This window comes from Zalophus californianus, chromosome 10 (genome assembly GCF_009762305.2).
Source record: "Zalophus californianus isolate mZalCal1 chromosome 10, mZalCal1.pri.v2, whole genome shotgun sequence".
Lineage (NCBI taxonomy): Eukaryota > Metazoa > Chordata > Mammalia > Carnivora > Otariidae > Zalophus > Zalophus californianus.
This window is the reverse complement of record NC_045604.1, coordinates 74,130,945-74,145,189: the sequence shown is the minus strand read 5'-3', so window position 1 is coordinate 74,145,189 and position 14,245 is coordinate 74,130,945. Positions and strand designations below refer to the sequence as shown.

Below are 14,245 nucleotides of genomic sequence, written 5' to 3'. Positions count from 1 at the left end.
GCAAGCTCTCAGCTTCAAACAAACAGGCTTCAGATTCCAGAAGCAGAGGGACATGTGTGGTCGAATCCCTCACTCGCAATTAGTAGAGTCCCACACTGGGACCACGGGTGCTTGTTACCCCCATCTGGGACTCTCTGTTCCTCTGAAGCAGTCTGTCTACCTATGCAATAAGAGGGAACGCTAACAGAAGGGTAGTCATCAAGTAGCTTTGTTTCATACTTGGAGAGTTTGAAGAAAAGAATCATCAGGGACAGAACTGTGTTTTTGTTTTGTTTTATTGGTTTGCATTCTCTTTTAGGGTATGGGGAGATTTTTGCAATTTTAATATGCATATAATTTTGTAAACATCTAATATCAGAGTGTTTTTAAATCAGTGTTGTGTTGTTTCTGCCCCTGTCTTTTCTCTTCCCTCCAAAGAAAAGCACATTTTAAAGTGAGGCTATGATTTATAACCCAAGATATCTGAGGATAGAGAGAATATGGTGCATGGTACCAAATGATACAGGACTGAAGCATCCATTTCTCTCACCTGCCCTGGGGTCCTAATCATGTGACGGTAAACTGGCCACATGGGGAGGCTGTGAGCAGAAGATACTTAGGCAGGGGCTGACTCATTCAAATTAAAAATACAAACCAAACTAAAGGGGGGGGGAGCCAACAACCATTTTCCTTAATAAAAAAAAACAACATTTTAAATATTCATTTAAATGTATAGGAATAAACTATTATACATTTTAATCTGTTTTCTATTTGACAATACTTCATTTGCAGACACTTCATGGCTTTTAAAAATAGACCCAGAGACCAAATCCCCACAGCATGAGATTTTTCACGTTCTCTAATTTGCAGTAATGCATTCGTGTCAAATTCAGCCTACAAGCCACCCTTAAGAACAGTACTGGCACTTGGTGCCCCAGAGAAGGCAAGCTAAAGTTTGAGGCCAGCCACCACAAGGGACTGTGGATCAGGCATGGGTTAGGGTCCCCAGATGCATCACCCCAATCCTGCTTCTGGTATGGATGGATTCTCCCCATGAGGTATGAGTTTACAGAGCTCTGCTTAGTGCCTATGGTAGAGACAGCTCCATATTCACCAAAACCCATTTCTCCACCTGTCCCCCACCCCACCCTGCCCCGTAGGTTCACAGTTAGACTACATTTGCCAGCCTCCTTTGCAGTTCAGTGGGACCATGTGACCGAGTTCTGACCAATGGAAGGTGGGCAGAAGTAATGTATGACTTTTCTAAGCATAGCCCATAAAGGTTCCCTGGACTGTCACTTGCAATCTCTCTTGCTCTATCTTCAAGCTGAACGAAACTGACGCTGAGGTAAGTTTCTTAACTTCTCTATGCCTCAACTGCCTTATCTATGAAATGGGGCAAACATAACATTCACCTCTAGAATTGTTCTGAGGGGCATTTAATGAAGTTAAAAGCAAGACAGTGGAACTTGTTAGCTAACCTCACAGACTCTGAAATTGGAACGTCTGGATTTAAGGCTTCACCTCGTAGTTATGTGACTTTGGGCAAGTTTTAAAATCTCTATGCCCCCAGTTCCCATTCTGTAAAATGGGAACAACTAACACTCACCTGAGAGGAATGTGGTGGGGAATAATTTAAGTTAAATGTATAAAATACTTAGAACAAAATAAGCCTAGAATCTAGGGAGTGCTATGTAAGTCTAAGCTGCTACAACTGCTATTATAGTAATTGTTGTTATTTTGGTATATAAAGTGTGCTAAGAAGACTGCCTGGTGCATAGTAGTATTCATAAATGTTAACCATCATTATTACTTTCTGTAAAATAGGTGTAACAATAGAATACCTGAATTAAGTAAAATAATAGGCATGAAATCTTACCATAGTGCCTAGTATCGAAAAGAATATGAGCCTTTAATAAACTCCAGTCCTATTAAATGCCACATGTGCTCTGGAGGGAAAGAAGGATCTGAGGGTCAAGACCAGGCACTGGGCATGGATGACAATGACAAAGGTGGGAGAGAGTAAGTGGATGGATGTACCACAAACTTTACCTTTCCATAATATGGCTTTGGGCCATCCTATTCCAGAGCCAAGGATGAACAAGGTTCTTAAGCTTCTAAGACCTCTAAGGGGGTCCCCTTAGATGGACCCCAGTGGGACTATGAACTTGGATCGGAAAAATAAAACTAAATTTCCACCAGCATCCCACTGTAATCTAGCATTCCCTTTAACTTTGAATGCAAGCAACACAACACAGTAGTAATACCAGTAACCTGTGACTTTGTCGCCAAGAGAAAAAACAGATTTTTTTAGTCACTTTACATTATAATAGTCACAGATATCTCAAAACATCATAACGCTTATTGCTATTTCCAAATTATAGTAATTACTAGGCTTGCTTGTTATTTAATGTGTTATAAAGAAAACAATAATTTTACTAGATCCCATTATTTTAGTAAATGCATTTCAAAATAAATGCTTTCCTTTGTGATCTTAAGTATTTTATATTAAGTATTTTAAGACTTTAATCTGCAAAGAGGCCCACGGTTCTCCCCAAATGCCAAAACAGAACAGGTCTCTGGTCTAGGGTCTTGAGGACCCTCAGTCCTATACACACAGAGGCAAATTCAGGACTCCAGAGACCTGTTTACCCAGGTGTCTTCTGGCAAGTGTCCTCCTGGGCCCTCTGTCACTGTGTCTATAAACAGGAGCTAATCACATTCTTCGCAAATGCTCCATAGGATTATTATGAGAGTCAAACGTGATAAGGAATGTGAATCTATAGGCTGAAAGTAATAGGTTCTGCACAAACTTGGGCCAGCAATCATCTCATGCCTTAGGACCTTAATAGACCCTCATCCTGATTCCTCACAGGTATCCTGAGTGCTGCTCCCAGTTCCTCCTCCTAGAATGCTACAAAGGGACAATTGCCAAAACTTTGGGGGCCAGAGACCATTGGACCATCTGACATGCTGTCAGATTGTGAGTTGAAGCCTGGCCGGACCCTTACTGACTATGTGACTGTAAATGTGTAAGTTTCACCCCTCTGAGCCTCCCCTTCTTCTTGACGATGGAAAGAAGGAAAGTGAATTGAGAGAAACTACAAAACACAAAACAGGTGCCTGGCAGGTAGCCACAGTGTAGGGCCTGGTGAAGCACAATAGTCGGGATGACAAGAGAGATGATTATCATCATTATCACATTGTGGCAGGTATTTAATTCTCACAGAATATGTACGTGCTCCTCACATTTCCCAGGACCCTTGCAGTGGGTGCCATGGAATGAGTTTTAGCTGGTAGACCGTGGGTGGAAGTGATGTATGTAATTTCTGTGCTGGACAACGAAAAACACAAGAGAGACTCTGTGTCTCTTTTGCTCCCTGCCATATTGATGGTCAATGTGTGTGTTGACACGAAGCAGCCATAAGTAGAAGCAGCTTGTACTGTATGATCACTCCATGGAAAGTCACCCAACGCTCATTGCATGTGCAGCATGGGTTAAAATGAAACCTCTGTTGGGTAAGTCATTGAAACTTACCCACTTCACTTGTTACTTCAGCCTAGCCTAACCTCTCCTGACTGATATTTAACTAAGAAAACCACAGAGCAATGGACGACATTCCCTAATCATGGCAATGGCTAGATCTGCCATGAGACACACCTAGAATCCACCTTCTTCTAAGACTGGAGTATGCAATCCATTTGCAAGATCTGAGCAGAATCTAGCCTGAAGACTGAATGCAATCCAAGGAAAGATGCTCAGCAGTCACTCTTTCCAGCTTCAACTTACTGTCAGAAAACCCTCCTGATCCAGCACAGCATCTGCTTACTGGAACTCAAGAAACTTTCTTGAGATACTGTGTTTGCAGTCAGCAACCACATTAGTTGAAAACACTAACGTTCTATTTCTAGACAATATTCTCTCTCCTTCTCTACAAAGGTAAGAGTAGCTCTGAGCATTGCAAAGGGCTCTCAATATCTACATGATTGCCAGCCTATAAGGAGGAGGGGGCCATAGGACCAGACTTCCCACCTATGCTGCGGCTGAGGACAGTAATAGAGCAAAGTATAAAACATAATTAACACATTTCAAATCAACATGTAAAACATGTCAGCTGTTTGAGTATTAATTAGTATTTTTGCAAACTAATTACATTAGAATGACAAGGCCAGAAAGACACTAAAAGAGTTTACTAATTTTGTTCCACTCCTCTTATTTAAATGGCTGCATGGATTACCACTTTATTCAATTTTTATTTTTTTTTTAATTTACCAGAAACGATCTAAATACCACACTATTTCACAGCTATCATCATTTATTCATAGCTCAATAGAGGAAGCCAGAATAGCAATAACTCTTCCCCCCCCCCATTGTCATTCTGGTGAGATAAGTGGGATATCAGCCCCAAGTCAAGCTACATTAGTGCTGAGAATCAGGCACAGTCACGAGGTTTCTCCAAAGTGTGGGAGCATCATTTGTCCTAAGAGGTTTGTGCTGAGCAATGCAGACTTTAACCCAAGGGGCTTTTCAAGCCTGCGTCCCCCATCTTAGCTGGGCTGCTGGTTCAGAAGGCAAATTGCTTAGAAGTAAATACTAATTCTGCCTACTAGCTAAAGGGCCTTGGATGGATCCCATCAACTCTTCTGAGCCTTGGTTTTCTCACCCATTAAATGAAGGTTATATTAATATTCATCTGCCCAAGTTTCTTGGAAGGAACAAACAAGGTAATCCATGTAAAATGCTTAGCACTATACCCAACATACTGTGGGCACTCAACACATGTTGGTTACTCTCATGACCACCACCACCACCACCATCACCATGAGGAGTCACTTTCAACACCCCATTATTACATGCCAATCCACATGTCCAACTGATTTTCCAATTCTCTTCTCCTTTCTCATCCCTGATTCACATACATAGTCAACCCAAAGCAGTCTCTTTGTTGCTTGTCAGATTTGTTCCTAATTATTGAAATATGCCATGGAGTGTGGTATCCAGGTATATGGTTTTCAAGACGTCTTACTGATCTTAGAGCTAGGGCACACGGGTGAGTGGAAAAGGAAGCCTCAAGGCCTCTGGAAGTCTCTCGAGATTCCCAGGAGACTTGATCATCCCCTTTAGGTGTTCACTCTCTCCCTTGAGCCCTGCTCTACTTTAGAACTTTGCAAAAAACATCTCTTCACCCATCCATGTATTTTACTAGATTATAGGCTCCTTGAAAGCAGGAATATGCCTGATTCATTCTAAGTGACAGGGTCTAAAGGAATAGCTACAAAATAGTAGATGCTCTTTAAGCTTGTTAAATCAGTGCATAGATCCCAAAGAACTCCATTTGCTAATGCATACGTAGTCTGCTCAGTTCCAGACACGAGTCCCATCTGGATACAACCACAGCCCTTCCTCCTTGCCCCTTGCTAGAAGGATTATTTCCCTGATTTACTCAGGGGAGAATCCCACAGTTGCCTAGTTGGACCTCCTCCTTCTCCACTGACCCTTCACTAACTTTTGCCCTTGGCCTTGGTTTCAATCAAGTTCAACCAGTTGAACTCTCCTCCCCCTGGAGTGCTTCTGAACATCCCAACGCTGCCCTTCAGCTGCCATTTCCAAGCTTTCTCCCTATTCCCCCACAGAAGCCCTCCCACCACGTGTGAGTCCATTTCTCCTTCACCATTGATAAAACATGCTGAGCCCTGGAATTATGCAACATTACAGACTATGACAGGCTGGAGCCTCCACTGTTCACTCCAATTTGGTGAATCGCGTTTGAGAGGGAGAGTGAAATGTGAGCCCAGAGCACATCTTTTGATCTTAAACAGTCAGAAGGCTGGAATGTATAATGCTATGGAAATAAATGGTGTCAAAACTGTAGGAAATAATTCATGGTGTGGGAATGGGTTTTATGATCACAGAGCACTCACAAAATCTTAAAACAGAGTCAACTAGATTGGTTGAGCTGCGGCTGGGGAAGCTTAGAGGAAGAGAAAATTCAGAAGAGGAGAGACTAGATTTTTCTCTCAAGGGTTGAAAGGCCCAGGCCTAGCCCCTGAGAGATGGAGGTGCCTCCTGGCTTCCCTTCCTCATCACCTCAGCTGACTTTGGAGTCTAACAGTCATGGATGTTATTCCTGATTCCCCTCCTGCTACCTCTGTTACTCATTTAATTAACCACCTTGAGCCTCAGTTTGCTCATCTATAAAATAGGAAAAATAATCGTACTTACTTCATAGGGCTCTTATAGGGGTTAACAAGAGAAGGTACATAAAATGACTTGTAGAATGCCTAGCATATAGTCAGATGTTAACTAAAAGGTACCTTTTTTTTTCCCCTTTGGTTACTTTTCTCATTACCCCCATTGCAAAATATAAATGCTGAGATCCTTCTAACTCATGCTCAAAAACTCACAGAAACCCATTTTCTTCTCTGATAGAAGCAATGAAAAGAGAAATTTTTTAATTGCTCACCTTTTTCAGGGACCATTAGTTAATGTCCATGGAGTAAGTAAGGTGTTTTTGGAAGGCTTTGGGACTGATGCTTCCAGTTGGTTTGGAGGTTACAAACTGGTTCTATCTGGCTTCTCTGCTATTTCCTATTGTGGCTTAGAATGAATTCCCAACAATACTAATAAAAACAACTATAATGACTGACATATATTATGAGCTATTTATGCACTAAATAATATGCTAATTGCCTTCCATGCCTTATATCATGCCTTTTCACCTTCACGAAAAAGCTATAAGGTTCATTCTTTAATTATCTTCATTCTATGGAGGAGACAAATGAGACACCAAAGGTTAAGTAATTTTGCTGAGTTTCGCTGCTAGCAGGGCCAAGAGATAAGAAATAATGGAGCTGGGGTTTGAACTCCACACCCCATCCTCACAGTGGTAATGTTCACAGTGGAAGGAGCCCCAGAGTTGTAGTCAGACAGACTGATTCAAACACTGGCCATGGTATTTAATTCTCGGATAAGTTTGGTGAGCCTACACCACCCACTCAGGGTGTCAGTGTTCTTCTCTGTAGAATGTGGACAGTAACACACATTTTAAAGATTGTCATCAAGATAGCACAGTGTGTGGCACCCAGGACACACATGGTGAATGAAGCCACAGTGTTCAGTACTGCTGCTGGCAGGCTCCGGCTCATCTTCCGGGTCTGGCGCTTACACATGTTGGTTTGCTAGAAGCATCTCCCTGAGCAATCAGCCTCTCACCAGTGCGTTCCCTCCTTCTGCTTATTTTCCTCTTTAACCCCCAATTCTACCTCCACTCCCCTATTCTCAGCACGTAAATTTCCCTCTGCTCTTCCCTAAGAAAATGAAAGCTGCCAGGCATAACCTCTTTCAATTTCTCTTCCTTCTCCTTCAAATTTATCCACACTTACTCTCATCCTTGGTTTCTCAATGTCACGGAGGAAAAATGCCCTTTCTCAGTCCAATTAATGCCACTGTTCTCTAATACAGGTGCTGAGCCCTGGTGACACAATGGTGAGCCAAGCACATACCCTCAGGGATACTCTGGTCACCTTCAGTGAGTAAACCCCACCTGTGCTCTGATTCTACCCTCGTACCCTCTGAGGCCTGTCCTCCAGGCCTACAACATACCCAAACCTCTGTCATCTTCAAAATTCCTTCAAGTCAGAGACCATCATTCGATGGGCTCAACCATTTGGCCCTTGACAGGCTGGGCTATACTGTGCTTATGGGTCTTCTCTTTCCATTTACTCCATAGGCCACCAAATCTAACTTCTGCTTCCACCACCTACCTTGGGAAGGCTGCTGTTGAGAACATTGATGATTGTATACTTGCCAAGTCCAGTGTCATCAAGCCAGTGCTCATTCTCCTTGACTCCAGTGAATCATTCACTACCCTTGTCTCTTTCTTTTAACCTCTTCCTCTTTGCCTTTCATAAGGATACTTAGCCTTGGTTTCTCTGTGTTCACTACAATCACTTCCACTCTCCTTTACTGCCCCCATATCCCCTTTTAATGCTTATTCCTTGAACATGTAAACTCTTTCCCATCTGTACTTTTGCTCATGTTCTCCTTTTTTTTTTTTTTTTTTTTACTGGATGATGACCTAACTTACTTTTCAAGGCTCCAGTCTTTATATCACTCCCCTGGGAAGCCTCCATAGGTACGCCACTCCTATCTAGGTTCACTTACATTTGAACTCAAATTCAAAACTTCCCAAATATGGACTACAGCTTATGGAGAGAGCTTCACTCTTATGAATACCCTGGTGCTCATAAAACAATGGATACCATAGCATTTATGATACAACCCCCCAACCCCACATTGGACCATATGTTCTTTGCAGATCTGATTTCACATCAAAGTTCTCTATGTTTCCCAGGACTTAGAGCAGTGCCTAGGATATAATAGCTGTCACTTAAATTGTCATCAAATTAAAAACATACCAGCCATATCTCTAACTGAGAATTCTAGGCTCTTGGATTAAGGCCAGGCACTTTTTAAACTATTCTTTTAAGTTGGTTTCAAGGACAGGGAAGACTATCAAAGTGTGACTGGGCAAAATCAGACAAGGCAAAGAGTTTGAAAGTGTTGGAAAGTGTTGCTAATCTTCAAGTGGATCTCGTCCTTGGTAGCGAAAAGGGGACCATTAACTCCAATGTGAATTAAGCCATGTAAGTAAATTCCAGCCTGGCTAGGATCTGGGTCAGCCATGGTGCAAAATCTTTACAGCAAGTTTTCAAAGCTACAGGTCTCAAAATAAATTTCTAATGAGCCTATGTACATACTGCCATGCTTTACACAATACATAAAAGACAGGGGATGTATGAGGAAACAAAATAATAATGGCTGAACATCTATTTTCTGCCAGGTACTATCTTAGGCATTGCACATATATTATTAAATTCTAAAGTTCAAACCAACATTTGGGGTGGTTTCATTATCCCCCGTTTCCAAATGAGAGACTTATTTAGCAGGTAAGTGACTTCCCCCACAGGTATATCACTTTATCACTTGTGGACTCATGATTCATATGCCATCTATTAGACTCCAAAGCTCATGTTCTTTCCACTGTAACCCTCCTCATGCAATAGCTCAACTTTTCCTTATAAAATATTCTGGCTTCTCAGGTGACCTGAAATGGCCAGGACCTGTCTTTTGCCCCCAGCCAAAGAAACTCAGTCCCTTTCCAAAAGCACTGGTTTCTCTCCGTATGGGTCAGAGTGCTTAGAGGGCTCTGAAGACTGTGACTGAAGGTTGAGACAGGGAAAATAAATGATTCATTGGCCCAGAATAAAGTTTCCTTCTGGAAGGAAAAAGGGATTAGTGGGAGAGAGATTCTACCTACATTTCCTGAAGGCCCCTGGGCTTTACCACCTGCACTGTTTGCCATTGCAATTATTTGGGATGGCAAAACTATAATATCAATCAATTTCAGTCTGATTCCTTTGCCATGAAATAGGAGCAGGCCAATTTATCAAAATTGAGGCCCTCCACTGGGTTTATATTGCCATTAAACTATCAACAGGAAATCATTAAGGTGAGGCAAGAAACCAACTGCTAACTGAAAAGAAATGATTTTTTTCAAACATCCTCGCCTGCAACCTCCTTTGTTTGGCTGTCAGCATAACCAACTGTGGGGCTGGGTCTCAGATCTTTGTGTTAATGTGCAGTTGGTGGTGGAGAGAACTCAGATGTAGGCATTTGCAATCCAATGGCTATGCCTAGGTTACTTGGTTCTCTCTCAGCAGGGCAAGCTGCGTGACGATAAATAGGGGGGGAAATGTGTATGCATTTGTGCGATAAAACAAGCTTAATGATTCTGAAGGGGAAGGAGTCCACAAGACATACAGTAGCAACTTAGGAACAAAATGGAACCATGCAGGGCCAATTAATGTGCAAATATGTGTGTGCTGAACTTGCATTCCATTCATCATGTGGACATGGAAATTGGGCCATTTATCTGTTATATTATGTATGTGACATCTTAGTTTGGTTCTTACAGGCTGCTCAGAGACAAAGGGCCATGTGCTTTGCGGCTAGCAGAGGGAATTTAAGATAAATTCTTCAGCTGTCATAAACATTGCTGGGCAGAATTTGGTCACAAGATAAAGCTCTTTCCTCTGCAGGGTTTTAACGTTTCTCAATAGTCCATGTGCCATCTTATTAAAACTGTGTGTGGTGTGGGGAGGGGTGGCATATGCCATGAAAAATTATTGGCACAAACAGCTTGCTGTCATGTTTTCAAAGTCCAGATTTAGCAAACGTTATTCACATATTCACTGTCAATCTGTAGAGAGAAAGGGAACTGGCAAAGCCATTCATTCTCACTGATTCTGTGGGTTTGTAATTCTTCTTGTCCTGCCTGTAACCAATGACTCCTCCACAGGTGGGGTTTGTTCTTCTGAAATTACAACCGTTTTGTCTGTACTTAGGAAAAAAGAAAGCCATTTGAGAAGGAAAAGGACCTCACAGAAGCACTTTCCCAGAGCCACTATTATTTACCTAACAGAACATGCCATGAATATGGATCATGCATTAAATAACGGTGATCGCTTGCTTTGATGAATTGCCATTAGAAATTCAATTAATAAAAGGTTACCTCCCTGCAGTAGTGCAAAAAATATGATCTGGCTGCAGCAATTACAATTTAGCCTCAGAAACAATGGTTAGGAGAAAGAAAAAGTTTTTGTTGTTGTTGTTGTTGTTTTAAACCTGTTCCATCTGGGAAATACGAGTCCAGAGTAAAAATGAAGGAAGGAAGGAATGGATGAGTGAGTGAATTTAGGCTATTTTTGATCTATAGTTTTGTCTATTTGCTGAGCATTCTTATACTTTCATCCCACTTCCCCACCTGATCATCCTTTTTTTTCCATTATCTTGTTTTATATTTTTTAATGTTTCCATTTTCTTTCTTTTTCTTCCCCCCTCCACCTCCCTGTCCTCCTGTTGATATACAAATTGTGTACTATGAAGTACATACGTCTTCAGTATGGCACTCCATAAATGTTACATGTGCTGGTTACCTGTGTGATCATATCCGGGTGATGGTGTTGAGTATTTCCATCTCCAGTAAGTTCTCTTGTGCCCCCACCCAGTCAGCACCTCCCAGAGGTAATCACTACTGTTTCTTTAATCACCAGAGATGAGTGCTGGTTTTGAATGCATGCTAATAAAATCAGAGTGCATTCTTCTATTCTGACTTTTTTTCACTCAACATTATGTTTCTGAGATTCATACAGGCCATTTCATGTACCTATACATGATTCTTTTTGATTGCTATCTTGTATTCATTGCATAGATATACCACAATTTATTTATCTGTAATCCCATTTGTGGACATTTGGTTTGGCTATGATAAAGTTTCTATGAAAAATCCTGTGTACATTTTTTTTGGTGTGCATAAGCCCTCAATTCTCTTGGGCACACAAGGAGTGGAATTACTAGATCATTAAACATTTCACCAATATTTACAGTATTCCAATTCTCTAAAACTCCATTTTTAAATCTGAAAATGGCAGTAACAATATCCTCCCATATGTGATTTCTGTGAAACTGAAAAGGGGCAACATATGTAAAGGTGTTTTTATTGTTGTTTGTTTTAAATTGCCAAATGTGACACAAATGTGAGACTATCTAGGGGAAAAGCAAAAAGATGGAAGATCGCAGGAAACAGGCAACTGTCCGTGGTGCTGACCTTAGAGGCCTGAGATACATTCAGGTATGATTTAGAAAGCAGGACTGGCTCTTAAGGATTGGCAGTGCTAACATTTACTGAACACCCACTATGCATCAAGTTTTTATGTGGTGTTGTGGACTTTTACGTGTGTGTCCTCCCAAAATTCATAGGTTAAAATCCTAACCCCCAATGTAATGGTATTAGGAGGTGGGGCTTTTGTGAGTGATTAGATCATGAGGATGAAGCCCTTATGAATGGGATTTGTGCCCTTTTAAGGAAAGACTGAAGAGCTTGCTTCCTCTCTCTGCTCTCTTACCACACAAAGATACAAGAAGAAGATGGCCATCTTGCAAACCAGGATTAGAGTCCTCAAGAGACATCAGATCTGCCAGAGCCTTGACCTTGGACTTCCCAACCTTCCTCACTGTGAGAAATAAGTTTCTGCTGTTTTAAACCACCCAGTCTACGTGATCTTGTTACAGCAGACTGAACGAAGACACACGGCATGGCAGTTGAGAGCCAACAATACTTTGTACCCCACCTTGAATTCTGACTCTATCATTCACTAGTTGAATGGCTCTGGGAAAGTTATTGAGTCTGAGGCTCAGTTTACTCTTCTGAAAATGAGGATTATAATAATGTGTACATCACAACATTTCTGTAAGGATTTTATAAGATTATACATGTAAAGCCTTACATAGTAAATGGTATATTCATGCTGAATACATGAAAACTAGTATTCTAGTTACATCAGACTAGAAAAGTAAACACTGTCACTGCCATTTTAATGCTCCCAACAACCTCATGTGATGTGTATTGTCATTCTCATCCTGAGAATGAGGAAACTAAGTTTGGGGAGATAAATGACTGGCTCAAGTCACTGGTCACAAGGTCATAGGAAGCAGGTGATACTAGTCGCCTCTTACCTCTACCCCATCTTTCTGCTACCCACTCCATTCCCCTTCCCTTAGAATTGCTTCCCAAATATCTGCCTCACTAGGCATCCAAAGTAACATTTGCACCATTAATGCATCACAGTTCCTGCACACCAAGCTATCATATCCAAGGATATAGACATTCAATTGGAGTTTCCACCCTTTGACAATGGTGTCCCCTTGTATTTTGTAGATCCCTGCCAGAATCTGCCTCCACACCCACGTGCTAGATCCAAAGGAGGTGCAATTATCCTCACTGGGCACATGAGGAGAGTGAGTCTCAGCAGTTACAGTGATGCACAATGCCATACAGAACCCAGTCTCTTGAGGCCAGGGTCCATGCTCCTTGTTCTACCCACATAGTAACTTGGGATTGGGAGTGCAACTGCCCCATGGCACTGGATGTATTTTGGAGATATTCATGAAAGAACATTACATACAATTCCCAAGGATGGTCACCTTGCTAATGACCTCTGACCAGTGTCTTTCTTATCCTTTACCAGCCTCAGCCACAGTTCCCTTCATGCCCCAGAGGACAAGGAGGGCAAGGAAGAGGAGGGAGGAGATAGAAGAAGGGCATAGAGATGGATGGAGGTCTCACTGCCAAAGCAAGGGCTTATCTTAGTGAAGTTGGAATCATAATGTGTGTATACAGACAGACACTCAAGTCACCAAGACAGAAGCAAACAGGACATCTGGCTTTGAAACCACCAACCATCTTTACCAGACTACCCAGTATACACCTACCTGGTCAGCCCCAAACAGCACCAGAGAAACCAGCCAACTGACAATGCCCTATCCAAACCACCAGGAGACTGCACAGAGCAGATCACAGCTGGGATACCCATTTCACTGTATCACCCTAGAAGGAAACCATGTCAAAATGTCCTCCAAAGAGACAGAAAAACCACATTTCCTACCTCAGCTTTGCTGGCAGCCAGGCTTGTCAAAACCTGAAAGTTAAAGAAAAAAAAAGACATTAGTATTGATTCAACAAGAAGGTAATTGGATTAATTGTCTTTTTAAAGGAACTGGCATCAATAATTTGTTATGACCCAAGGGGACAATGAGTGCAACACGCACACACATAGATAGATGGGTACACACACACACACACACACACACACACACCCCAAAGGTACTTTTTCTTCTACCAAGTACAGCAACAAGATTTGTTTTTTCCAGTCCTGTGTATAAGGTGAAGATAATTAATATTTTCAACACATTATAACCATCTTGCCAGGAAAAAAAAGGGGGGGAGGGCTGTGTGCAATGCCCGTGCATTGATAATGATTAAACGAACACTGAAAAAGCAAAGGCATTGAAGACATTTTTGAGGGTTTTTTCTTCCCTTAAAGTTTCAAGTCAGTGTTAGGGGAAGGTAAAACTGCAAACTATAGCAACTGTAGCTTTCTGTTTTCAAAATGCCTCAAAATATTGTGAAATAAAGCATTGTGCTAGGCATTGTGCCAACTTTACACTTACTGTCTTATTTACTCCCCAGAACAACTTTTATTATTCCCATTTCATAGAGGAGAACATGGGGTTTAGAAAAGTTAATTCTTCCAAGCCCAGAACATTATTAAGGAGGGAAATTAAATTAAAACCCAAGATAACATCATATAGACTTTACGGCTCCTACCCACAGCCCATTTTCTCTCTCTGGGCTCAAACCTAGTT

General features: G+C 41.6%; 1 protein-coding gene across 12 annotated transcripts in view; it reads right to left on the bottom strand.

Annotated features, from left to right (window-relative positions):
- Positions 1-14,245, bottom strand: part of RBFOX1 (RNA binding fox-1 homolog 1) — a 2,051,181-nt gene that overhangs the window by 1,538,151 nt on the left and 498,785 nt on the right. For all 12 annotated transcript variants that reach the window (XM_027611432.2, XM_027611426.2, XM_027611425.2 and 9 more), the window contains one exon: positions 13,486-13,518. In XM_027611432.2, coding sequence (XP_027467233.1) covers positions 13,486-13,518 — 33 coding nt within the window. The remainder of the gene's footprint in view (positions 1-13,485; positions 13,519-14,245) is intronic.